This window comes from Xenopus laevis, chromosome 1S (genome assembly GCF_017654675.1).
Source record: "Xenopus laevis strain J_2021 chromosome 1S, Xenopus_laevis_v10.1, whole genome shotgun sequence".
NCBI lineage: Eukaryota > Metazoa > Chordata > Amphibia > Anura > Pipidae > Xenopus > Xenopus laevis.
Genome location: NC_054372.1, coordinates 127,245,817 through 127,273,815, shown reverse-complemented (window position 1 = coordinate 127,273,815; position 27,999 = coordinate 127,245,817). Strand labels below are relative to the sequence as shown.

At 35.5% G+C, this 27,999-nt stretch overlaps 1 protein-coding gene across 2 annotated transcripts in view; it reads left to right on the top strand.

Annotated features, from left to right (window-relative positions):
- LOC121399446 (contactin-associated protein-like 4) overlaps window positions 1-27,999 on the top strand; it is a 183,851-nt gene that overhangs the window by 91,718 nt on the left and 64,134 nt on the right. Inside the window, exons 5-9 of one of the 2 annotated variants that reach the window (XM_041580166.1) lie at window positions 2,737-2,940; window positions 9,967-10,151; window positions 16,119-16,262; window positions 19,395-19,653; window positions 20,550-20,699. In XM_041580166.1, coding sequence (XP_041436100.1) covers window positions 2,737-2,940; window positions 9,967-10,151; window positions 16,119-16,262; window positions 19,395-19,653; window positions 20,550-20,699 — 942 coding nt within the window. Of the gene's footprint in view, window positions 1-2,736; window positions 2,941-9,966; window positions 10,152-16,118; window positions 16,263-19,394; window positions 19,654-20,549; window positions 20,700-27,999 lie in introns of those variants that run through there. The other variant, XM_041580167.1, reaches the window with a different exon arrangement.

Genomic DNA, 27,999 nt, shown 5'->3' with positions numbered 1-27,999 from the left:
GTGTATATTCAGGATATATGTTTTTTTTTTTTTATTCAATTGATCACTCCTATTTATACAGGCTAACTTGATATCTTGATTTTAAAAAATACACTTCTGGAAAAAAATCCTAGGAAATCCAAGGAAATTAAAAATAATCAATGCAAGCAGACATAGTAACACAGTAACATACTGTAGTAAATTAGGTTGAAAAAAGACACACGTCCATCAAGTTAAACTTTTCAACTATTTTAACCTGGCTAACTGCTAGCTGATCCAGAGGAAGGCAAAAAAAAAAAACATTTGAAGCCTTTCCAATTTGCCTCTCCTTCCTGCCTCTAAAATGCCAATCGTACTAGTCCCTGGGTCAACTTGTACTATGAGCTATCTTCCATAACCCTGTATTCCCTCACTTGCTAAAAAGCCACCCAACCTGTTCTTAAAGCTATCTAATGTATCAGCCAGTACAACTGAATCAGGGAGTAAAAAAACCCGTTCCAAATATTTAGATGAAACCTCCTTTCTTCTAATCGGAATGGAAGACCTACTGGTAAATAGAGCAATTATTATATGATCACCTTATATATTTATACATAATTATTACATCACACCTTAAGTGCCTCTTCTCTAGTGTAAACAACCTCAATTTGGCCAGTCTTTCCTCATAGCTAAGATTTTCCATACCTTTTACCAGCTTAGTTGCCCTTATCTGGACCCTCTCTGATTTAGTAATGTTTTGTTTGAGCACTGGAGACCAAAATTTTACATCATATTTTAGATGGGGCCTTACCAGTGCTCTATAGAGTGGAAGAATGACCCTTTCCTCCCGTGAATCAATGCCCCATTTAATACAGCTCAAGACGTTATTTGCCCTTGATGCTGCTGACTGGCATTGCTTGCTACAGCCAAGTTTATTATTTATTATTATTTGCCACTGAGCTGCCCAGATTGCCAGTTTGTCAAGATCCTGTTGCAAGGATGCTGCATCCTGCATGGGATTAATTGGGCTGGATAATTTTGTGTCATCTACAAACACTGATACATTACTTACAATACCCTCCCCTAACTTGTAATTAATGAACAAGTTAATAAAAGTGTACCCAATAAAGAGCCCCGAGGGACCCCACTAAGAACCTTACTCCAAGTAGAGAATGTGCCATTAACAACCACCCTCTGTACCCGATCCTGTAGCCAGTATCCTATTCATGTGCAAACAAAATCATTAAACCCAACAGACCTTAATTTAGAAAGCAGTTGTTGTGGGGCACTGTATCATACACTTTGGAACAATCCAATACATCACATCTACTGCCCCCCTCCCCACTGTCCAGCATCTTACTTACCTCATCATAAAAAGCAATCAGATTAGTTTGACATGACCTATCCTTCATAAAGCCATGCTGATTGCTGCTCATAATTCCATTCACTAGAACATTTTGAATGTAATCCCTTAACAAGCCTTCAAATAATTTGCACACCACAGATGTCAAATTTACAGGCCTATAATTGCCAGGCTGAGATCGTAATTCCTTTTAAATATTGGAATGACATCAGCTTTTCTACAATCCATAGGTACCATACCGGATGAAAGCGAATCAGAGAAAATCAGAAATAGGGTTTGGTCTAAAACTAAGTTCTCGCAGACCCGGGGGTGTATGCCATCTGGCCCTTGCACCTTGTTTACCTTAATTTTTATTAAAGCTTTATGAATCATATCCTGAGTCAGCCACTGATTAGATTGAGCTGAGCCAACAGTGCAGTTATAAAGTGAGCCTGGGAACTCTGACTCCTCTATTGTATTCACTGAAGAAAATAACTGATTTAGCACATTTAAGCACAATATCGGTACCATTATTTAAAGCAATACTCTAAACTCGCATCTTTTTACTGTTAATATACTTTACTGTAAAAAAAAGTGCCACGTAAAAAAAAAAATTGACCACATGAAACGATCCACTCATAAGACTTTCTCCCCCTTATTTTCTAATATCACCTCCTCCTTTATATTAGCTTTTAAATCTTGCCTAACAAACAGACATACCCCTCCTCCTTTTCTGTTTAAAAAGTATATCCACTGATAGTAACTGCCCAGTCATGTGACTCATTCAGCCATGTTTCGGCCACACCAATCACATCATATTTTCCCTCCAGCACCAGCACCTCCAGCTCTCCCATTTTACCAGTCAGACTCCTTGCATTTGCAAACATACATTTAATACTAGTACCATAATAAACATATGACATGTGGTCCTCCCTGTCCTTAACAGTACCCCCAACCAAATCTCCTCCCCCATTTTCCCTTCCTTTGCCCACTACCTCATGTTACCTGTCTTCCATGGAATCCTTTACTGAACCCTCCCCCATGCCTAGTTTAAAATCTCCTCCAACCCTCTAGGCATCTTCTCCCCCAAAGCAGCTGAGCCATCATCATTGAGGTGCAGCCCATCCCTAGCAAAGACAATTAATTAAAAAAATTTCAGTCTTCATACCTTTTATAAATAAATTCATCTAAAATATATTGGCACTTATCTTGAAATGTGCATCAAGCTAATTTATGGATGTTGGGTACAATCAAAAGATTATAACCTTCACTCAGTGGTTACTTCTCTATTTTTCCTCTTTCAGTTTGATATCATAGCCCCAGAAACTCACTGATGAACTAACCAATACTACAATTTAATGTAACTGAAATATTTTGCGTCATTTTGTATATGTCAAAATACATTGATAATCATTATTTTCTTTCTGTCCCTACAGGATCAGATATGGTTTATCTTGATGGTAAAAGTTTGATATTGTACAGATTTCAGCAGAAATTAATGAGTACTGTGAAGGACGTAATTTCTTTTAAATTTAAGACAATGCAAAGTGATGGAGTGCTGCTTCAAGGGGATGGACAAAATGGAGATCATATCACACTACAACTTATTAAAGGACAGCTTTCCTTAATTATTAATTTAGGTAAAATTGCTTCAATATATGTTTATGTCTGTATATTATTGCAAAAATGTACATTTCCTACATAATTGTTTCATAATGGATATTTGTTTTCACAAAAAATTAAAAATTCTGTATTTTTCTTCTTACCCCATACACATACAGTATAGTTCATTCACATACACATGCATACACTCTATGCACACAAAAACAAGAAACATTTTTAAAATGGTTGATCCTTGTAGGTGTCTGACCTAGGCCAAAGGATGAATACCACACATGTAGCCTTACAATGCCTATTCTATTGTTTTTGTGACGATGCAAAATACACTGGCAGACAATCTTTTCCAACATACCTGACCCCTAAACTGTCCAAACCTAAACCGATCAATATCCATAGTAAAAAGATATCTGTCAGGATCAGCAGACCACCAAAAATGTACCAAAAATCACAGAAATTGTATTGGTATGGTATGGTAACTTAAAGCTTTTGTTACATCCACACATAGAAACTACTAATTTGCCCTTCTGAAGCAAGTCTTAGAAGTAATTAAATGCAGGAACTACAATGAAATTTAGAGCTATTTTAATGTCTTTATTTGGTATGGCCATCAACCCCCCCCCAAGTAGACACTGTAGATTGCTTCTCAGTATGGAAAGAATAGAAGGCATCTTTGAGTTATGATTATTGTCAGAAACTGAATCAGCATGTGTTTTAACAGATAATCATGTGCGAGGGTGACCTTTTCCACTTCCCATGTATTCCATTGTGCAAACGTCTGAAGCAGTCTTTTACATCCATTACAAACATGGTAATCAAAATAAATCATGTGACATTGTCCTTACAGTAACAGCAAAACATATTATTTAATCGAAACCTTTAAAGAGACTGCATACCTAAAACAGTAGAAAAAAATAAAGTATGAATTGGAACTGTTAGAAGCAACGTTACAAATACAGTACTTCAATTGCCAGTTACCCTTTCTATTGACCCATATCCCTTAGACCCTGAAAATGAAATGTAATCACAGGGATACAGTAAGTAGATTGGGTAAACAACATATTCATGAAGCAAAATTGGTTAAGATGGAATCATTTAACTTAGGTTATTTACACTGTTTATTGATCAGATTTTACATTATTCATTTTGCTTTGGGCATGGTTCACTTTGCACATTTAAGCTAATCTGTCAAATGGGATACTTGTGTCTCCAGCTATTCCTGCTGCTGTGGCTACAGGAAAGTTCCTTCTGTAAGAGCTTGCATTAAGCATTTTAGCAGCATGTTATGTTTAGCTGCAGGAAGGACCAACAAAGGGTATAGCTTCACAAGAACAGAAGGTTATTCTTCCCCTTTACAAATCTTGGTTAATCTCTATCTAGAATATGTAGCATGGTTGTGGTCTCCAATACTCAACAGCGATATTATTAAAATAGAGTAATAATAAAGACCAAAAAGAATGACTTTGATAACGGGTATGGAATGTCAAATACGTCAAGAACAGTTGGCCAAGTTAGGAATGCTTACACTAAAGAAGAAGCAGTTAAAGGGAATTTATAACAGAATAAATAGGGATTTAAAAATATATAAGGGGAGTAACCACCTGTCTTCATGAGAATATGGATATGGTATGTGATGAAAGAAAGTAGACAACTCCAAAAACATGAAGTGGTAATGGCAGAATAAATAGGTCAAGTACCAGAATCAAAAGATCAAGATCACACCTTTTCCATTGATCATGTTTTGTGTATTTATTAAAACTCTTGAATGGGTTACTCTGCACTTATGTGATTGTGTTTTTTTACTGCACCAAAATATTTTTGAAAATAGTTTTTTTAAGAGCTGAAAAAACACCTTTTAGTTTTTAGTAAGCTTTTTATTTCAACATTTTCTTAGTTACAATTTTCTGTGATTGTGTTTTTTCACAATTATTAGTGAATCAGGGCAGCCCTTGAGTCTGTGCAGTTCTTATATTGTACATTTTACTGTGATTGAAAGGATGCCAGGTGTCCAGTGAGTTGCAACACCCAAGAAGTTCATACAAGCTAGTGTGAGTGTGGGATTGTCTAAGTCTTCTAAATATATTGGGGACCATACAAAAACATGCTTTTTTGACTGTAGATTTTTCTAGTAGATATGAGGGCATCTACTGAGATTAGAAGATTCATCTTGAGGTGCAAAAAAAAGAATATTTTACAGTAGAGGTTCAAGTCTCTCCCTAAAGCAGATGTATTGTCAGATACATTGAACAACTTCAAGAAAGTTTTGGATAACTTTTTTAGTAAGGAAGAAAATACAGAATTACTGAAATTAACTCTATAAAATGCCTGAAATTAACTTTATGAAAAGGCTGGTCCGATCCACTGCTTGGAGTTGGTAGACTAAAGACAACTTCATTTGGATTTGTTTTTCCCTTCCTTGGAATTAATTAGCAGTTAGGCAAATTTCATTTATACATAAAGGTTGAACTTGATGGGAAAATTTTTTATCCTAAATTACATTGTAACTATATAGATAAGGTTATACAAACAGGTCAGAATTGTTCTTTTGACACAAATATCTGCGATTTTCAACAAGGCTTGGCGGTTTCCACTGAATGTTAAAATCCACAGCTCTTATATAGTTCTATAGATAGAATAGGTAGAAGAAAACAACCAGTTTTAATTTCATACTCAGGCTGGCCAACAACATCTAAAACTTTAGTTAAGTATATATTATTGCTGCAACATACATAAATCATTAACAGGATTCCTAATTATTATAAAACGGTATGTATTGCATTGAAAACGACTACAGTAGATCAATGTTCTACCTTCATATTTGTCTGGTAATATCTGAAGAGGATTCAGAATTTTTATTCACTGTGATAGATAAATATGTGGAATATAAAGATTTTGGGTTTGATACCAATAGAACCAAGATAACTAATGCCTTAGGGATAATAAAATGTCTCTCTAGTACTAAACCAAGTACAATACTAAAAGGCAAGGTCAGTTTACTGTCTATCTAGTAGTTGACTGATTTTTATTTTATCTCTGATGCTATTGATAGTGTGTGAATTCTCTCTATCCCTCTGAAATGTGATGCTACTTGACTGTTCTGTACCATATATTTGCAAAGTTAATAGTGTATCACTGGTTCTTAATTGTGTGACATTTGACAGTTTGCTAAGGCTATTTCTTTGTCTGGCAAACTGATGTTGTGTGACTGCTGCCTGTCTTTGTTAGTGACATTTTGACTGCTGTTTTGTATGCCTGTTTTGCAATGACATGTGATAGTTTGTGATTGCTTTCCTGTATGTCTGTCATGCAGTTCATATAGTGTGGTTGCTCACTATATTTCTGACAAGGACATAGGTATTTGGGGAAGAAAACAGCACATGTAGTTTATCTTTTTCTGTAATATCTTTGTAATTTGTCTCATATTTGAATGAAGAGAACAAAAGAAAATTATATGTAATTCTCACTTATTGAAACAAAACACATTTGATAGTTCCAAAATTAAGTTTAAATAAACCGCTTAAAAAAACACCATGTAACAGTGTGTCATATTGTATGTATGAAGTACTTCCACAGTTACATCTGAGCCAGTAGCAAAGCTTACATCTTCAACGTGTCTCTTAGAAAATTAATAAATATATAACCGGTACTCCTCTAACACATCTTTACCCGTAATTCTCACACAAAATACTTATAGTGAGCAGGATCAGAACTAGGGGTAGGCAGAAGTGGCACATGCCTAGAACACACCACTTGGGGGGGGTCTAGCCTACGTACCTCTTATGTCTGCCTACTCCTATTAGAGGATCACCAGATGGGTATTTGCCAATCAATGAGCCCTGCTTGTAACTTTGTCTCTCTCTTGTGCAGGGGTGGGGTGGTTGCTATTGATGCTTGCCTTGGGTGCAGCTTGTACTAAAACTGATAATGAGTACAGTAAATTTAATATTATACCAATGGGGACTGATACACCTTATTCACTGTTATCTGCAAATGCTTGCCCCCACTCATATATACTCAGTGGTAAATCATAGGTCATTTCTGTAGCCTAACTATTCTTGTGTTCTAACCGCAGTGTCCCTATGTCACTCATTTACTTGGAATGCCCCACCTCAAATTAAATGCATGTAAGATCCAGACTGGACAACATTCTAACTTGTGCTAAGCCATATAGACAAGTTCATATGATCCTAAAATGCACAGTGGTATCAGCTAAAAACTCTCCACCTTGAATAACCAATTCTAGTCCCAGAAATTTGTTCAGGAGAACATACCCATCGTTATGAGGTACACCACAGAAAATATACTCCTCCTACAAGTTTTCAATTATTCCAAAATGTTTAAAACAGTACTTCCTCTATGACTAAAACAACAACTAGACCACTTCAGAAAGTTGTTAGCATAAATACTTGTAACATATACATTTTGTGAATAAAATATACAAAAAAATATATGCAAGAAGCACATAATTTACATTTCATCCAATATGAATACAACAAAATGGGCTGAAAAAATATTGCATATACTATTGTCACCTATTTCAGAGCTCAGAAACTTACTTGTCACTCTATACTTGGCAGGGTAAGGAATTAATAAGTGAAAAGATGCATATTTCAAGACAACCCCCCTTTAATTGTCTGTGAAGTTTTTCATTCATCCAGCTCATGTTATATCTAGTAGAAGTAAATTTAGAGTAAATGCACTTGCTGAGTAATCATTGAAGATGTTTTACTACGCATCCAAACAGCTTCTTCAGTTTAATTAACTTGTACAGTAAGTCCTCAGAGTTACATCGCACCATTGGGATCAGATTATTTGAGTTATGCCAATGACTGAATTTTAGAAGCTGCTTGGAAGATTGGTGAAAAATCTTCAATGAATACTCCACAAGTCCGGTTGCTCTAGATTTACTTGTACTAAATATTCCCCTTAAATTATTGGGTATATTAAAAGATAGTAATCTTTTTCTGTTTTACAGCTTCACTTGCATTGTTGAATAGAGTCATTAAAAATAAAATAAAAGAGACCCAAGGCTAAGAAACCTTTAGCCCAGTCTGACACTGTACAAAGTGTGTTACTTACAGTACATTAGCACTACATCAGCATTTGTAATCCAATTATGAATATGCTTTAACAAGTATCTATAAGGAAGTGTATAAAAGAAAACAGTGCAGCACTATCAATGTCTAGTAGAATGTAAGGTAAAGAGTAAGGAATCCCTTGGGGAAACCAAGAAACCACTTTGTGGGGGTAGGGAGTTCAACAACACCCTACATGCATGTGGTGGATCCACCTCCTCTTATTAGGGTACTCACTAGACCACGATCAATAGCAGCTTGCAGACTTAATACTCAGCAGCAGTTCTCTCATGGGATAAATGTGTTTTTCCTGATGCTCAGTTAAGCCAAACATAAATGTGTAGAGGAGAGCTCTCTTCTTTTATGGACTAATAAAAATAAGATTTTAATCATATTGAACAATATATTAGTTTTTTTTAATGTGTTTCCTTCTAGATACTTTTGTTTGGACATTTATTTGGAGGTCTAGGTAATGTCCTATTTATATACTTTTTTAACTTTGACTAAGAAAGATATACTGTATTTATTTAACTAAAATATTTTGGTACTGTAGATCTGTTTGAGTGCCGGGCAGCCCTGCTCTTTTTTTTTTTTAAATTTTCAGGTAAAGACCTGCCACTTTAATGAAGCTGCAACAAGGACTTTGAAAACCTTAGGCGCTTTACTTTTTTTTTTTCTATAAGTTTTAAATTATATTTATCTTTTGGTACATCCCCTTATGAATGAATCCCATTCCAGCCAAAGTAAATAAGCATAATACTGCAAACTTACGTAAAAATGACTATGCATTGTGTATAAAATTGATGATTGATAGATAGATAGATAGATAGATAGATAGATAGAGAAAGTGTGACAGACACAGACAGACAGACAGACAGACAGACAGACAGACAGACAGACAGACAGACAGATAGATAGATAGGTAGAGATAGATAATTTTTCATTGCTGTCTTTTTGGAGAATTCCACTGTTTTTATCTGAATAAAAAAAGGAATAACGGGTAAATGCATATACACATGATACAAACATGTTAACATTTATCTGTGCAGTATTAACACTTCATGTGTCTCTTGCTACATTATAAAGGCAACTTGCTTTGGCTTTCCTTCAAGTTTCTGAAATATACTAGCATCTTTATATATATTTAATATATATTATATTTATATAGTACTGACAAATTTAAAAGATCAGAGAGGATATTGATCATTCACTTCGGTCCCTGCCCAAGTGCATTCAAAAAGTATATATCACGGAGCACTATATAAGCCAGGATCAAATTAAAACTCCATTCTTTATTTATCCATTTAAAAACATAGGCAGTTCAGAATCACATTCATATCAGAATTATATGCTTGAAGCGTTTGTAGCCTAACAGCCACTTTCTCAAAAGCCCCAGTGCATCTTACAATCTAGTACCCTATCACAATTGCCCACCACTGTAAGGTCAATTTCATGAGGACTTACACCTAAATTTAGTTTATTCGGGGGAGAGTGGTATCCTTGGCAATTGTTTGCCCCTTCTTTCAATATATCAAAAATCTATTCCATATATACAGTACAGTATATCAAAATAATAATAGTCATCATCATCATACTAATAATAATGCAATTTTTAACCCTTGCTGTTGCAGTTGCCCATAGCAGCAGTCTTTGTTTTCATTGTCTAACTTGCATAAATCCGATTAAAGATAATTGCTGATTTATTGCTATTGGTAAACTGCTGAGACATTTAGTGCCTATGCTAAAAGATAGTCCCACAGAAAAAAACATAGCATTTTATATTTCAGTTTGAAGATATGCAGAATAGATAAGCAAATAAAATACACCATAAAAACCATCATGATTTTGCCATCTTCAGGATACTGATTTGCACTTTCACTTTAAAAATGTTTTATGGAATTAAATTGGGCCCAGTATTATAGTGTTGATTGTAGCTGTTTAACTGATTTAATGGTTCATCTGTTCTCATTTAAGGAAATGCACAATTTCATCCTTCTCCTCCTCATGTTAATGTGTCTCTGGGAAGCATATTAGATGATCAGCAATGGCATTCGGTTGTCATCGAGCGTTTTAGCAGACAAGTCAATTTTAGTGTTGACAGACATGTGAATCATTTCTTCATGAAAGGAGACACATACCATTTGGACATTGATTATGAGGTGTGTATCTTTATGCTTCATCTTTCTGTATCAATTAAATACAGACTCAGCACACAGACTCAGTTCCACTTTCATGTAATCTGCACAATGCTCAGGCTAAAAAAATACAGTTTACTTAATTACATGGCCCATTAGTCCAAAATGAATTTGTAAGAGAAAGCCAAACACATTTTCCCCCTTTTTCTCATTTTAGTCTACCTGAAAAGCATAAAACAATAGATTTGATGTAGTTCTGAAATGTACGGAATTGGATTTTCCATAGGTATTGTTAAAATGATTAGTTAGTTAGTCAGTAAAGGTAAACTCATTGTGTGATTGTAAAACAATAAACACCAGGCACACTGTTACTATGCAATAATTCAATCCTGTTAAGATTTATCCATGCCACATATTTTTTAATCTGAAACTAATCTTCATCAGGATGACACTTGCTGATTTATATTTGTTTTTTTATCTGAAATGTCATAATGAAATATTATTACAAGTTATGGGTTGTGCTTTATTCTTGAGACAAAAAGGCCTGATCCTTGCACCACTACCTGCACTGGCAAAACATCACACAATCTCTTACCCCTATGGCCCCACCCGTCTGTCACAGTCCTCTACTGTTTAAGTGGAACTATTTCAAAAATGAACATTTAAAATAACCTTTATCACACTGAATTAAGATATTTTCTAAATGTAATCAATTAAAGATTCTGAACCGTTTCTAAAACAATAAAGTTAATCTTCATTCTCCCCCTCTCAGCATCTGTCTCCATATAAAGCAGTTTTGCCTAGAAGATGTATTAGAAAATCACCAGAAATCCAGTCTCTCTACATGCAGAATTTGTGACAAAGTAATTTATTGTATTATATTTTATTTGTACTGGAAATAGTAATTTAAGTGAGCTCAAATACATATGCTAGAAAATGGAGCTCCCCAAAAGATATATTGGATCACAGTGTCAATCAAAATCTGACACCAATCTTCTGCTTGAAGAGAGAATGAAGAGAGAATGAAGGAAACAGATGTTGAGGGGACAGTTAAGATAAACATAATTATTTCAGAAAATGGTACAGGATTTTTAATTGATAAAAATTAGAAACTTTTTTATTTCAGTATGAGGATTATATTAAATTTACATTGTTGCGGCAGTTCCCTTTAAATCGGTATCATTATTTCCAGAAACTATGACACCTCAAGTTAAGGCAAAACCTCTTTTTTTAGGTTTGCATACTTTAAGACAACTCAATATACAAATCAGTTTGACTCAAGAAGGCCTTGCGTTACCCCCAAAAACCTCACTTATAACATGGGTGGTAAAATGACCAGAGTGAACTCTAATCCATTGTATTCTGCCTTTTTCAGTATGAAATGGATATATTTTTTGATGCTACATGTATAACTTTACCAGATGCAACCCATTCTTTTACCCGACCATTTCAATTAGTACAAATTCCAGAATCTGTTTTCCCACCTTCGTGCCACTTTACCATGTAACATTATACGTTTATTTATTTATTTTTAAAACAATATACTATATGCCCCATTCAAAAATTTTATTATATTATAGATGCAGGATACAAATTTAAACTGACACACTTTATATTTTAATATTTATTTTTATTCATTGACATATTATCAAACATCAGGTTTTAACCTTCTGCACCATTATTTTTCCAGATCATGTGTCTGCCTGTTTATAGAATAAATGCTTTTCTGTACATATATCGGAAACCCGATATCCAGAAAGCTCTGAATTACGGAAGGCTGCCATAGAATCCATTTCATCCAAATAATACATTTTTTCTTTTTCTCTGTAATAATAAAACAGTAGCTTGTACTTGATCCCAACTAAGATATAATTAATCCTTATTGGAAGCAAAACCAACCTATTGGGTTTATTTAATGTTTAAATTAATTTCTAGTAGACTTAAAGGGATCATGTCATCAGAAAACATGTTTTTTTCAAAACGCATCAGTTAATAGTGCTACTCCAGCAGCCTTCTACACTGAAATCCATTTCTCAAAAGAGCAAACAGATTTTTTTATATTCAATTTTGAAATCTGACATGGCGCTAGACATTTTGTCAATTTCCTAGCTGCCCCTGGTCATGTGACTTGTGCCTGCACTTTAGGAGAGAAATGCTTTCTGGCAGGCTGCTGTTTTTCCTTCTCAATGTAACTGAATGTGTCTCACTGAGACATGGGTTTTTACTATTGAGTGTTGTTCTTAGATCTACCAGGCAGCTGTTATCTTGAGTTAGGGAGCTGCTATCTGGTTACCTTCCCTTTGTTCTTTTGTTTGGCTGCTGGGGGGGGAAGGGAGGTGGGTGATATCACTCCAACTTGCAGTACAGCAGTAAAGAGTGATTGGGAAATTGACAATATGTCTAGCCCCATGTCAGATTTCAAAACTGAATATAAAAAAATCTGTTTGCTCTTTTGAGAAATGGATTTCAGTGCAGAATTCTGCTGGGGCAGCACTATTAACTGATTCATTTTGAAAAAAACATTTTTTCCCATGACAGTATCCCTTTAAGGCATGAAGACCCAAATTACAGAAAGATCCGTTATCAGGAAAACCCCAGGTCCCGAGCATTCTGGATAACAATTCCCATACCTGTTTAGGCAAAAAGTGTGTATTTTTTAATTTATAAATATAATTGCATCATTGAACACTAAAAAAACAATAGATTTGTACTACAATTTGTATCCACATAATAATTCAGTTTAAATTAGCCAACCACTAAGTTTATTAATCAGTATGTCACTAATTACGGCTTAACAATTTGTTACAGCAATTAGACTTGTTATTGTAGAGGAGGACATTTCTGTGGTTTCCCATTACTGATTCTGATCATAAATTTCGATTTGTCCTTCTAAGATATTGTTTGGTTTATATCCCATAATCTTTCTTAGTGCCCCCAAAGCCCTCTCACAAACAGCACATTGAAGTTAAAACTTTGAAGAAAAATGTGACTTGCTTTTGAAAGTCCTTACTGTTTTCTCAAAGCACGGGGGTCTATGGTCTTGGTGGTTATAGACCTTCCCAACCTATTGATTCAAAGACCTATCACGTACAACCTAGTTCAGTCCAAGGTTGGTTCATGACTTTTTCATATTTTTATAGAGCATTTTTGTCTATTTTGACGGATTAAATCTTTTTGAGTTTGAGATCAGCCAAAACCTTTAAACGTTAAAAGGGCCATAAAATGGATTTATGGGCATATAATGTGTTTGGAAGTAACTGAATTATTTGAAGTCTCTTTCTACAGCTTTGGTATTTTATGCTAAGCCTTTAACAGTTGAATTCATGGGTAGGAGCATTCTCTGACATCTTGTTGATGAAAATCACATAAGGTTATATAAACAAACAATTGAAACATAGAATAGTTAGTTATACTGTACATTCATTTCCCTGTGGTAAGATATTTCTGAACATTTTAATCTAGGAAAATGTATATAGATTTAAAGAAAATAAATATAGGAAATAAGAAATGTGACTGTTAGTAGGCAGGAAAAAGAGTCAGTAAAGAAGAGAATCATTTCCTCCCACGCAACACCTGAAAGGACTGACTCAGGGGAGGATTGGCAGGAGTGCCTGAGTGGTTGGCAAAACTCTAGGAAAAAGTCCAAAACCAGTTGCCAAAATCAGGAGAAAGTTCAAGCCGGGTCAGACAAGGTCTGGAAAACAGACAAAAGTCAAGGAAGATCAGGAATACAAGAAAGATCACGGTCGAAGCAGGATTGGCCTTAAAAGCACAATGCACATGCACCAAAACACCATCACATAATGATACAACTTGCACAAGATGCATGCTCAAAAACTTGTGGCACAAATTAACATGATAGGTGCTAAGTTTTTACATGTCTAACAATAGCACTAGTTAGCCTCTTGCTCTCACGCAGAGCACATTCCAATTTCTCAGCTGGACCATTATTTTAGTAACTAAAATTAAAGGGTTTACAAAATAATACACACTTACTTCACTTTTTTTTAAAAATAATCTGTTGCAGTGGTTCTTAGAAACAATTACATGAACTTAATGCTGAATTTAATCTTCAGGAAATAGTTACTGTATTAACTACAAACAGATATTTCCAATGAAAATTACTTAACACCTTCTGTATATCAGGATACATATTGACAATTGCTTTCATTAAAATGCCAAATGGCATTGGTATCTAACCCCAGTGTACTGACCCTAGCAGGAAGTAGTGTTCTGGCTTTTATGTTACACATCCAGTCACTCCAGCCTTTATGCATTACATTTTTGCCTAACTAACTATATAAGAAACATTTTTTATTTTGCACATCTATTTACCCAGTTTATATTTTTACTTTAAGTTTGTTATTTATTTAATGTCTCACTAGATGGACATAAAGGAGAACTAAAACCCCCTAAAATCCAGGCATTGCCCCCTACCCTCTCCCTCCCCAAGATGTGCTTTAGTATAAAAAAAACCCTTTAAAAAATTTTGACCCTTAAATGCAGAGAAGCGCATTGGAGCTCTTGGTCGCCTTCTTCCGGCTCTTTGTATAGTCTTCAGATCTCTTCGGCTTTAATTGCACATTCGCAAATCGGCTATGAGACCCAAAGACTATATGAAGAGCCAAAAGATGGCTGTGCTTCTCTGCATTTAAGGGTCAGAATTTTTTAAAGTTTGTTTCTAAAAATTCACTAATTTACAGCGAAATTAGCGAAACGGCAAAAAATTTGCTGATCACATTGAAGTCAATGGGCGTCAAAATTATTTTTTTATATTTTTTTACATGCGCCTATTTTGTCCAAATGCATTAAAGTCAATGGGTGTCTGAATAATTTTTATGCAAGACAATTTGTATGTGCGCGACTATTCTGATGAGCGCCCACATTTTTTCAGCGCAGCGGATTTTGTCTCCAGTGAATTTTCGCCGCAGTTTCGCAAATGTATTCACTGGTGGCAAAACGAGGAAATTCACCGCAAATTTGCAACTGCCGAATTTATTTGCCCATCACTAGCAACCAACACATTCTGACTGATTTCACTCTCTCATTCCAGCATGAATCAACAATTTTTAGTGCAGCACCAGCAAATAGCATAGTTTAGTTGTTTGCAGTAGAAAAAAAACACATTTCATTTTTAGGCATGCGTCACAGCTTGTGCTCATGTTTATATACATGATATTATAAGAACATATTTGTGTGAAGTTTTGCAGGTATCTGCCACTTTCTATTGCTAGGTATGCTTTACAATTGAAATTTTAATTGGAAGCAAACCAAAACAGACTTGCATATAGCCTCTATTATCATTTGGTTTGCTGTATTTTGTGAAAACTTAGAGGTGCAGCACTGTGCAGGGTCAGTTGTGGTCAGGAAGTGTTTCCTTTACATTGTTTTATTTTTAGATTGATTTTGCTATGTTGAAGGGCAGAGGGCAAATTTTATTGATTTTTATTATTAAAATGCTTAAGGGAAAAGAACTCACATTAGGAATAATTGCATATATTGTTATATTAACCCCTTCCCCATGGCATACAGAATAAGGAACCCCCCAAACCTGCACACATACAATTATCAAGAAACAATACTATAAGTATACTGTCACTATTGCTTTAAATTAGCTTCTCTAATGCCAATGGGCTATCACAGTGTATTGCAAGTATAATTTTACCATTTTACTTGGCACACCTAGGCAGGAAAATCTCTGTTTGCATGTCCAAACAGCAAACATGTAAAAGCTGCATCAGCAACAAATGAAGATTTTGTATTTCTGCAAAATATTCTACTGCTGGTTTGAACTGTGCTTTTTTCCTAAATATGGCAAAGTATGTCAGTAAGGCATGCATTACAGAATACCGAGTCTGACTATAACATGGAATGTAATACATTGAATTCATTACAGTAATTATATGCACAATTAAAATCTTAACTACAACATCTTGTTGTACGGTATTTAAATGACTTAATGGCTTTATTGATTTCTTTTTTCTTTCTAAGCTTAGCTTTGGAGGAATACCATTAAAAGAAAAATCGGTATCATTATTGAAGATGAATTTTCATGGGTGCTTTGAGAATCTTTATTATAATGGTGTGAATATTATTGACTTGGCAAAGAGATACAAACCCCAGATCCACATTGTGGTAAGGTTATTTGAGTTCATTCAAACTTAAATTAATTTGATAGGCATTAAAGTGTTTCATAATAGCTTTGCATGGTCAAGCCTCCTGGCAAGCGAGATTTTCCCAAACAACAAAGGACAGATTTGAAGATGCTCTGAAAAATAAAAAAAATGCTGGACGATGTTAAAAAATATGAAAACCTCTAAACATTTGAGTTACTAGTGAAAAAAATTCAAAAACATCTAAAAGTTTAAAAATGGTCGAGTAGGATCAGCGCAGCTCCCATAGACTTCTATGGGACCTTGACAGCTTTTACTTGGTGCAGTTCTGTATTAGAGTTTTTTTGTTTTTATGCTTAATACATCTTGAATATTTTAGAGTTTTAGAGAAATGTATGAAACATATTTTTAGAGAAAAAAACTTGATTCGTTAAAAAAATAGAAAATTTTAGTAAATTGGCCCCTTAAAGTAATTTTTATGTCCAACCTTCAAATACTTGCCCATCTTTAAATGAGAATGTTTTTTTTCCCTCAGTGGTCTCTGAGCAGCTGTTGAGAAGCTAAACTTAGGGGTCATCACAAATTATCAAGCAGAAAATTGGGCTGACCTTTAAAATAAGCTGATGCTACAAGGCTGATTATTAAATGTTGATGCTAGTTGCACTGGTTTCTGTGCTGCCTGTTATTTAAAGGGGAAGGAAACCTAGTTGGCGCAAAAACCCTCCCCCCTCCCGTGTGTTGCCCACCCTCCCTCCTCCCCCCTGGCCTACCCGTCCCGCTGGGCAAATGCCCCTAACTTGTTACTTACCCTTCTGCCCAGGTCCAGTCCAGGGAGTTCACAGATGACATCTTCTTCTACGCGATCTTCTTCCTGCATTGACCAGCACATGCGAAGTAGGAGCATTTCGCCGGTACGATCTACTGCGCCATACTTTGTGACTTTTGGCACGTGCGCAGTAGATCCGTACCGGCGAAATGCTCCTACTGCGCATGCGCATGCACAGGAAGAAGATCGCGTGGAAGAAGATGTCGCCTGTGAACTCCCTGGACTGGACCTGCGCAGAAGGGTAAGTAACAAGTTAGGGGCATTTGCCCAGCGGGACGGGTAGGCCAGGGGGGAGGAGGGAGGGTGGGCAACACACAGGAGGGGGGGATGGTTTTTGCGCCAACTAGGTTTCCTTCCCCTTTAAAACTTGATTTAAGCACCATTGGCCAAATTTGTTGGGAGTTTTTATGTCCACTTTTGTTGTATTACTCTTTATTGAAAAAAGTCAATAGGAGCAGAATGATACCAGAGTATTTAATTCTTACAGCCTATTAATTATAAATATGATATTAAAGTGTTTGCTTTTGGCAGCCAGTAAGATGTTTGCTCTCAAACAGGAGCCCAATAAATGCTTCCCACTGGCTGGGGAATCTTGCACATAATGCTGCTGTTTTTAGATTGCTTTGCCAATGTTTTGTGAAGTTATTGTTCCCCAAATACTAAGCAACCCTGCTCCATAATTTTATATGTATAAAACTGGTTGTAGTGACAAAACCTCACCATTTTCCAATAAAAATTAATTGTTGTACACCAGATGCATCAGTAAACTCTGATCCACCTTCACATACTGTATCATGCTATACTACTTAAAGATGTACATTAATGATACACATTATACTGTATGTATGTATCTTAATATGACTTAGCTACAATTCCATATGTGGAAATAAAATATATATTTTCGTATGCGGTTATTTTTTTTACAATACTGCAAACTGCATTTGTAAATAGGGCCGTTCTAAATAGTTATTCGTTTCTTATGAATAAGGCATAACAATCTGACATTGAAATGTCTCCCACGCAAAACTCTATTTCATTAGAGTCTTGTTTGTTAATTAACGGAATGATCAGTGTAGTAGACATTTGAATTTGTTGTTGCTCTGGTTCTATAATCATCTCATTTAGACACAGGAATAACTAATTGATTCCCTTGAATTTTAAATGTGTTGCGGCCACTGACCCCAAAAACAACAATAAGTAACCACCCCGTCCATCACGTGTAAAATAAATAAGGACAAGAATGAAAACACATCTAGCTGAGTGGTAGAGGAAAATTAATCTGTTGATACATCTAACACTTAATTTTTCTCATTTAATTACTGATATAAATATACAGCATAATTTGTTTATGCTAATGTTTTTAGCATTAATAATAACTGTTAAACATAATAACTTTTTCTGCTGCCTAGTTTTTCCTTCCTAACCGCTAGAAGTTGTTATATTTATACAATGAAAATACAAAAATGTAAAATGTATGTACCGGTATGTAGGGATGTAGCGAACCGCCGCCGATGTGTTCGCGAACGCCGTTCGCGAACACCGGCAAAATTTGCGAACAGTTCGCGAACTGTTCGCGAACTTCGATCATCCGAAAATCGTTCGATTCGAACGATCGAAGGATTGTAATCGTTCGATCGAACGATTTTCGTTCGAGTCGAACGATCGAAGCCATTGGATCGAATGATTTCATTCGATCCAATGCTTCGATCGTTCGATTCGAACGAAAATCCTTCGATTTTAGCGCTCGAATGGTCGAATGGTCGAACGATTTTGACGTGAACGCCTATTGGCGAACGTCGCGCGACGTTCGCGAACTTGCGGCGGACGCGAACAGCCGATGTTCGCGCGAACAAGTTCGCCGGCGAACAGTCCGCGACATCCCTACCGGTATATGATGTATTATGCAAAATGCTTAAGACTAATTAGCTGATTTACTGGTGCCTGTTTATAGGGAAACATTTTATTCGCTGATATTAGTTACTGCACAGCCTTTTATCGCATATGGTTGTTAAACATTAAAAAAGAAAGTATATCCTCCCAGCATAGATTCATGTAACTTACCACCAAGTTAACCGTACAGTTAACAGATGTTAGCTTTAACATTCCTGTATTTCTGAATAGTTGGTTTCTGGTTTGTGGATAATAGATCCCATTCCTGTTCATTAACATACTTTTCTTTGGTAATTTAGTTGTATTGACATGCGTTTTAACTATAATTTTGTTATTGTATAAAACGTCTCTTTGAATACACATTGGATAAACAGATAGATCTGGTGAAAATATATTTAATATTTAACACATTAAATGATTGTTTCTCTCTCTTTCAAGGGAAAACTTTCCTATTCTTGTATGGAGCCTGAAACAGTCCCTGTTACATTTCTAAACTCCTATAGTTTTTTAGCTTTGCCTGGATTAGAACAAGATGGATTAATTGTCAGTTTCCAGTTTCGTACCTGGAATAAAGATGGCACCTTATTTTCTTACAAACTTGGCCCTGAGTCTTTGGATCTAGTATTGTATATTATGGATGGGAAGTTTAAAATGAGCCTGTTCAAGCATGGAAGAAGCCAGTATAACACAGCTACAGGTGTGTATTCAAATAATACAATCATCTTTTCTGAAAGACATTATAAAACATAAAACTTTAACGTTTTAATACAATATCTTATCTTAAAGTGTAGGTTGTTAAAGTATGATGCTGCTAGATATTATGTTCAATGAAACTTTATATTACCGCACACCTCCTTCCACTTATTCTGCGTAGTGGTGCTGGTCTCCCGTTGACCTTGCCAGGTCACCTTACTGCTTTGTAATTTCGAAAAACGGTCCGCACACACCAATATTGCAGTCGGGGATTGTGCCCCTTTTATTAATGCCACCAACAATCAATAATCAACGTTTCGGGGGGACACAGCCTCCCTTCTTCCTGAAGAAGGGAGGCTGTGTCCCCCCGAAACGTTGATTATTGATTGCTGGTGGCATTAATAAAAGGGGCACAATCCCCGACTGCAATATTGGTGTGTGCGGACCGTTTTTCGAAATTACAAAGCAGCTAGATATTATGTCACTAGGGCTTAAAACACAGTTTTCATTGTTCTTTAAGCCCAATTACAGTATACTTTGTTAGCCAATATTTTGTCCTCCTGTCTGTGACAAAACTGACCTGTTGATCAGATTGGACTAGGAACATCAGTATCTGCATATATGAATTACATCAGTATCTGCATATATGAATTACATCAGTAATCTTGCTACTGTAGCCTTTTATTTCTTACATTAAATATAAAAGGGCGCCTGAAAATTCTTTCCCTGACCATAGATGTGGATAGCATTTAGTCTCATGTCAAAAACTCTCTGTATATATAAGCAAATAGCATAAAATATCAATGTAGTAATTTTTTGCTTAAAAATGAATTGTCCTGTTAGTTTATACTTGTTTCTGTGATCCTAGATTGTGTTATTTAACATTTTCTGTTGTTCTAGGCTTTGATTTAAATAATGGGCATTGGCATTCTCTGTCTTTTCTGGGCAAAAGAAATCGTCTTATTGTAACCATCGATAACCAAGAGACTTTATCACTGCAAACTGTCTTACCAGTTCAACTGAGATCAGGAGATTATTATTATTTTGGAGGTATGCAGTGTTATTTTCTTAAGAAACACCATCTTTCTTCAATTTTTATTGCAATTTGAAATGGATGGTTACTTAGATGTTAATATTTTCTAACTATTTTTATGAATACAGTTTTTGTCTGATTAAAGGGGATCTAAACCCCAAAAAATTAATTCATGTAAACGTGGAAATAGCAATTGCAAACACTGGAGGTGACAGACAAACATCAATAGGGAACTCTCACTTTGGAGTTCCAAGTGCTATTTTCTGCAAAGACAGTCAAAACACCATTGGTGCCATAACACTAAGCAACTGAAAATGGAACCAGTATACAGAATCAGAACATTAAAGCAATGCAAATTGCACCAGCATAAAGAATCAATATATCAAAATCCTTGAAAATGATTGAGACCAATATCTCAGCTCTACATGAGTAATTGTCAAGAAGGGACAAAAATGCATTCAATTACCAACAGGACTTGTCAACCTGAAAATTATAGGAATTGCTACTTTAGATGAAAATATTTATTTCCAGTAATCAAATATAACAAGTACATGGTTACAAAGATGCTACAAAATAACAAACCATGCGAACGGCTAACCATCATGAACAAGTCATTTCATATTCTTAAAACAAATGAACAAATGTGAGTACAGAAATGCTTGTTGTACGTTGACAGCATTTCTTCCCAAACATACCTCATGCTCTTCTAAAATGGTAACCAGAAATCATTTACTGAAGTGGTGGTACTGGCAAATACATTGAAAAGCTTGATGACTGGGTGTTGAATGGCTTTTTGGCAACTGAGAAAATACAGGATTGCTTAAAATATCTTTTAGTACAAAGTTCTACAGACAAAACAAAGTTCTCACTCATACACCCAGGCTCAGTCTATGTTAATAATAGTGATGTGCGTGACAAACTACTCATGACCCTAATCTGCAAAACCTTAAACTGCACCCTAACCTGAAAAATGTTGCCATTGTAGGACCTGCGCTCAACCCAAACCTGTGCCTTCTTGCTCTCTATGTTACTTCTGTGCAAGCATCTGGTTCCAAGACACGGAATTGTAGAGAGCAAAGGAGGAATGTACTTCCCCAATCTGACCCACTCCCAACCCTAACCCACAACGTTTACCCAAATTTCTATCCAATCCTACCCAACTGGCGGTAAGCCTGTGAATTCCTGTAAGTTTAGGGTCAACCAGTACATCACTAGGTCTTAAGTGTATCCATTGTTTGTTATATCTATGTTGATGTTTTAAAAAATTGCTTTTAATGAAAGTTTTATGGTTAACTGTGTGATCATAAACTTTAATATTTGATCATCGAACCTGGTTTCATTGTAATTCCAAGGAGAGATATGACATTTAGAGGATACAAAGAAAATTATGAAGAAAGGCATTGTGATGAGGAAAGCTTGATTGTAATCCACAAACTTTCCACTAAGTGCAATGAAACTAGACATTTATTCCAAGGACTCCTAGTCAGAGTAAGAAAAACAGAGAATGGAAGCATAAAAACAAGTGAAAAGACAGAGCAAGAAGTTTAATTGATTGGGTATTCAGAGCAGACTGTAGAGCAGTAGCAGAGGGGATTAAGAGTACAGTATGTGACAGAAATGGAAACAAGATGGTAAGGCAATAAAAAGTGTAATCTTTTGTGAAGACAATATCCAGGGAATGGCAATCTTTGTGTGATGGAGTTTGAACATGATCAAAGGGAGACGTTAAATGGCAAAAGAGAAAGGCCTAAGTTATAGAGGAATAATCAATGTGACAGAATCAGAATAAGAGTGTCAGTGCAAATCACATTAAATTACCTCCTAAATAGATGTAGAAAACAGCTCATACAGAAGAACACTAGAGCTAATGCATCAACATGCAAAACTCTACAGGTAAAAGTGATAATCAAAGTTAAAAAAGTAAGTAAAGTTGATGCTTGTGTTAACGTGAGGCTGGGGTATTTATATATGATTATGGCAGTGTAATGCTGCAATGCTGGTAATAAGCTCCATTTGTTGCAGGCCTGTCAAATTATAAGTTAATAAGTTCCCCCTCCTGAAGAAATAACAGAGGAATATGACTATGAAGATTTTCATTCATCCAGGTCATGGTATATCTAGTATAAGTAATTCTAAAACAACTGGGCTTGCTGTGTAATTATTGAGGATGTTTCACTACTCATAGGAGCAGGTTCTTCAGTTCATATAAACTCTTCTACTACTCCAATCTCAATGGCAATTGTAACTCTTCAGAGAGGTGACATCTAAATTTCAGAGGTGTGATTCTGTGGGGTTACTGTGATAGGATTACCAATATATCATGCAACTCCTAGAAACAGGTGTTACTTGTGAGAGTTGCATTAATGGATGTATGACGTGTTCTGAGACTGCCGGGGTACAGATGTTAGAACAGCATTGTATGTAGCAGACAGGTGGTGTCGAAGGCCCCCGCCTCTGTTCAAGAATGGTTTCTCCACCTTTACATGAATTGCCTCTTTTACCTCTCGTTCAAACCAGCGGTGTTCTTTATCCAAGATTTGGACATTGTTATCGTCACGCATCCATTCACAAGTACTCTCACAAGTAACACCTGTTTCTAGGAGTTGCATGATACCTTAGTAATCATATCACAGTAACCCAACTGTGTGAGTTTTAGATGTCGCCTCTCTGAAGAGTTACAATTGCCATTGGGATTTAATTAGTGGAAGAGTTTATATGCCAAGGACTTCCCACACAAATCAGTTGAACTGAAAAAGCTACTCAGATGAGTAGTGAAACATCTTAAATGATTAGGGAGCCCAGTTGTTTTAGAATTACTTATACTAGATATAACAAAGAGAAATTTCTTTATTTAGGGTTACTTTCAAATAAAGTTACTGCATATTATTTCACTTTGTACAGAAGCTATATTATATGGACAGACACTTACAGTAAATGACATGTGCTCAGTTAGAACTGTCCACTGTCTCTGGAAGCAATGTGAGCACATGAACTATATTTGTAGACTACATGGGGTTGAGTGGAAATGGTATGAACGAATCTGTCCTTTTTGCTTTGCCCATATATTTGCAGAACGTAAAGTAGTCAATGGACATTTTTTGATGCATATTTTATTTTTACAGAAGTTGCGAATATGGATTTTGCTGCAGTTTCTTGAAAAAATTTGGCTGATGACAAAACCTGGAATTTTACCATGAATAAATTTAGTAATAGAGGCAAACAAACCTAACATCACCATGGGCATTCCAAGTGGTATAATGTGGTATAAAGGTTACTGCTGTGGGCACAGAAAACTAATCCTGGATGATAAATTTTAAATTTCACCACTTAGTAGTCTGAGGCTGTTTTCCTATGTGTTGGACTAGAGCTCTAGTTACACTGTACAGTGACATTCTTAAATATAATAAATAATAATAATTCTCCTACTTTTGGCAAAAGTTTAAATAAGGCTCATTTTTGTTTCAGGACAGTTATGCCCCCAAGCACAGATAACTCTTACCAGTATAGTTTTACATAGATGGGAGTATAAGAACATGACTTAATTTAGAAGAGCCCTGGCATCAACCCGAATGAAAACCCATGTGATGAATCTCAGTAATGACTGCAGCCCAGGTCTGGATGCCCAATAGTGATGAGCACATTTTTTCACCAGGCATGGATTTGCAGGGACATTCCACACTTTGCCCTCTGCAAATTGTTAGCTAAACTGTGGCAAAATCTGCCTTGAAAAATTTCGCTGTGGCAAAAAAGTCGCCAAGACAAAATTGTTGCAGAGACAAAAGACAAGTCACCATAAGATAAAAATGCCCCCAAAAATTGTTGCACATAAAGAAAATGTTGACACAATTGACTTCAATGCGTTTCTCAATTTTTTTGACAAATCAAAGCGGGACAGCTTCACTCATCACTACTGCCCAACACTGCTGCCCAACTTCACTAATGTTATTATAGAATCATAAAAGCAAATCCCGGCAACAATATTCCCACATCCAGTTAAAAGACTTCCCAAAAAGGACCAACTTCATGTAAATAACCTTGGTTTTCAGATTATATTTTGGAGTGGCAGTTTTTGGGATACTTTTGACCATATAGTGCATATCCAAATTTCTATTTAAGCCATCCATACATTTACAATATGGCTCATAAAGCTGATTTGGACATGTATGCCAGGATATGTGTTAGTTTCAAAAGACCATCTTGTAAGACCACCAAACAATTCATCTGCTAATGCACCATGTCAACTACTGTACTTAATATTACCTGGACTATAAAACTGACTTTTTAAGCAGATAACTTCTAAATCATTGCTGAAGTTTTTGTTTGTGCATAAGATTCACAGTGATTAGCTGGTGGACCACATTAAGTGGGTTATTTATCAAAATCAGAGAAGTTTTCAAAAATTTCTGAAAACTACTCCAACCAAATCCGCACAGATTTTCCCCCCTATTTATTTATAAATGTTCATGTAAATGTCTTGTGCATGAAAAAACTCGATAAAATCATGAAAAAATCCAAATAAAGGGACTTTTTAAATTTGATGTATGAATACCACAACTTTTTTGGATTTCACGCCCAAATACCGTGACTTTTTGCGATTTTACCCCTGAATACTGTCACTTCTTGGAAACCCAGTGCAAATCAGGATATATTCAGGACATCCGCTATTGACTTCTACACATTCTGGGTTTAATAAATCTTAAAAAAAATAATTTTCCCCCTATAAAATATTATTTTAATTAATAAACCCCTATGTAATTGAAGAGTATTTTTCAAGGAGTTGAAGTGGCTTGTGCTTGTTTTAACCCATAATTAATATAAATAACATTATTTTTATTATTACAAATACAGATTAAAACTTCAGCAGCATTCCTCTACAAAATGAACAAGTAAAATGTATTATGAAATGTATGATTCTAGAAGGTCATGGAGAGACTATGCTTAGTTCAGGAGCACCAGACAAAGCTTAGATTTATTTTGCCTTCTGTTATTGCTGAGTTTGAAAAACGACTCAGAGATCAAAATTTACTGTGGAGTATTACCATCAATCTGGTAGATGAATACAGAAGGCAAACCCTCTATAATAAGACAAAGATTGATACATGCTGTAGAGTAAGATGAGGATCATTCAGCAATGTAGGTTTTACTCTTTTTTATAACAAGAGGCATTCAAAGGAAAAGCATGATCTCTGAGGTTCTAGACTGACAAGAGAGAAAATATTTTCAAGGTTTCTCTCATCTGGATTTTATGGGGTAGTGTCTTGCTTTACCATTTTCATAGGCATGTCATATCAGACATGAAACAGCAGAAACATTTTTAAATATATATAAATGCCATTACAGTTTACGACTATTGAACTTAAATTAACTGTAAACAGTTTAAAGGTGAAGTAAAGTGTTTTAAACACTTTACTTCCAAAAGTACCCTCACATAAGGGTCCATTTTAAAGCTTTGCAGTGGGATTTGTGGAAATAAGAATGCGCTGTTATGGACACAATGGTATTTCTTTTCTGATCTACAAGTATTCATTTAAAATAAATGCAGAATTAAAAAATATGTTAAGCCATTTTTTGCATGTCCACCCCTCTTTAATACATAATGACATAGTTACATAGTTAAATTGGGTTGAAAAAAGCCCAAAGTTCATCATGTTCAACCCCTACATATGAAAACCAAAGCCCATATATACACACACTTACACCTACCCATCCATACACTCCATAGTAATCATGTCCCCTCTCAAGTGTCTTTTTTCCAGAGAAAACAACCTCAACTGTGACAGTCTACCCTCATAATTAAATTCTTCCATCCCTGTAACCAGTTTAGTTGCACGTCTCTGCACTCTCTCCAGGTCATTTATATCCCTCTTAAGGACTGGACCTGACCTGCTGCCAGTTTATTCACAATTCAACCCATATCATTCCACTTTATGAATGTGCAGAGCCCACTATAATGTGTTCCATGAATATGAACATAAAGATTTTAACATTGAAAAATATTACATACAGCTTATCTCCCAACACACAAGCATTGCCTCACAAACAGTGACACTTTCAAGTTATATCACTGGTGCTCAGACCTTCACTCTCGCTGAAACTTACCAAGCTTTCCAAACTTTTTCTTTGCTTCAGATTGGATACTGCTTCCCAGTTTCCAAGACATATGATCTGAATTGGCTATTTTGTGGGCAAGATATATAGATATTTTGAATGGTTTTAGATCATTCATGGCATTTGGAAGTACTGTTATACTTGAAGTAGGAGTATACTATGCTAGAACCATTAACAAAAATATGGCACATGTTTAAGATTATCATAAGATAAACAGTTTCCGCACATGGCACATGGCTGTTGATAATAATTAAAGTAGTGTTTATACCTTCTGGATGCCTGGCAGAGTATCCCACACATTTGTGGATTCATAGAGTGTGACCAAACAACTTCCCACAGTCTGTACGTCACAATATTTGGGTTAAGCACATTGAATCATATATATATTTGACATCTCCTAATTTTGCTATGTATTTCATTCTTTACCATTAGAGATTACACAGATATGCTAGAAAGCACTTATCTGGGTACATACATTTGTAGTCTGCACAACCACAGTATTTTCGCTGATCTCTGTTAAAGAGAATTCAATCAATGTGTTTGGAAGTGTTCTAAATAATTAGAAACACTAGTAATATCAGCAAGCAACATGAAATGACAAATATGCAATCCAGGACATGCATCTAGAAAATAACTACACCTAAATCTGGATGATATAACAAGGGGCAGATTTATGAAGGGTCAAATTGAAAATTCTAATTCAAAATTCATCTAGGGAATTATACAAATTCAAATCGAGTTTTTTTTTAAAAATTCGATTTCTTTTTTCGAGATTTATCATATTCTTGCCCTTTAAGAACTCAAATTAGACTATTCACCACCTAAAACCTGCCGAATAGCTGTTTAAGTCAGTGGGAGACTTCCTGGGATCAATTTATAGCTGTTTGCAGCATTCCTGACATTCAAGTTTTTTTCTGAGAAAAAACTTGAATCGAGTTTTTAAAACTCAAATCTAATTCGATTCGAGTTTTTGGGTCAATTCTATTCACCCGAGTTGAACAAATTTGATTTTTTTTTTATAAGTTTTGATTTTCAAGTTCATAGGAGTTTTTGGGAGTTTTTATAAACTCACATGAATTTGAAAATCGACTTTTGAAACATGTGCCTCCTTATGTATTCATATATGTGATACAAGCTAATACATCTGCAAGTACAGTACTCATGTCTAGTGATGGGCGAATTTGCGAAAAATTTGCCAAATGGTACCGG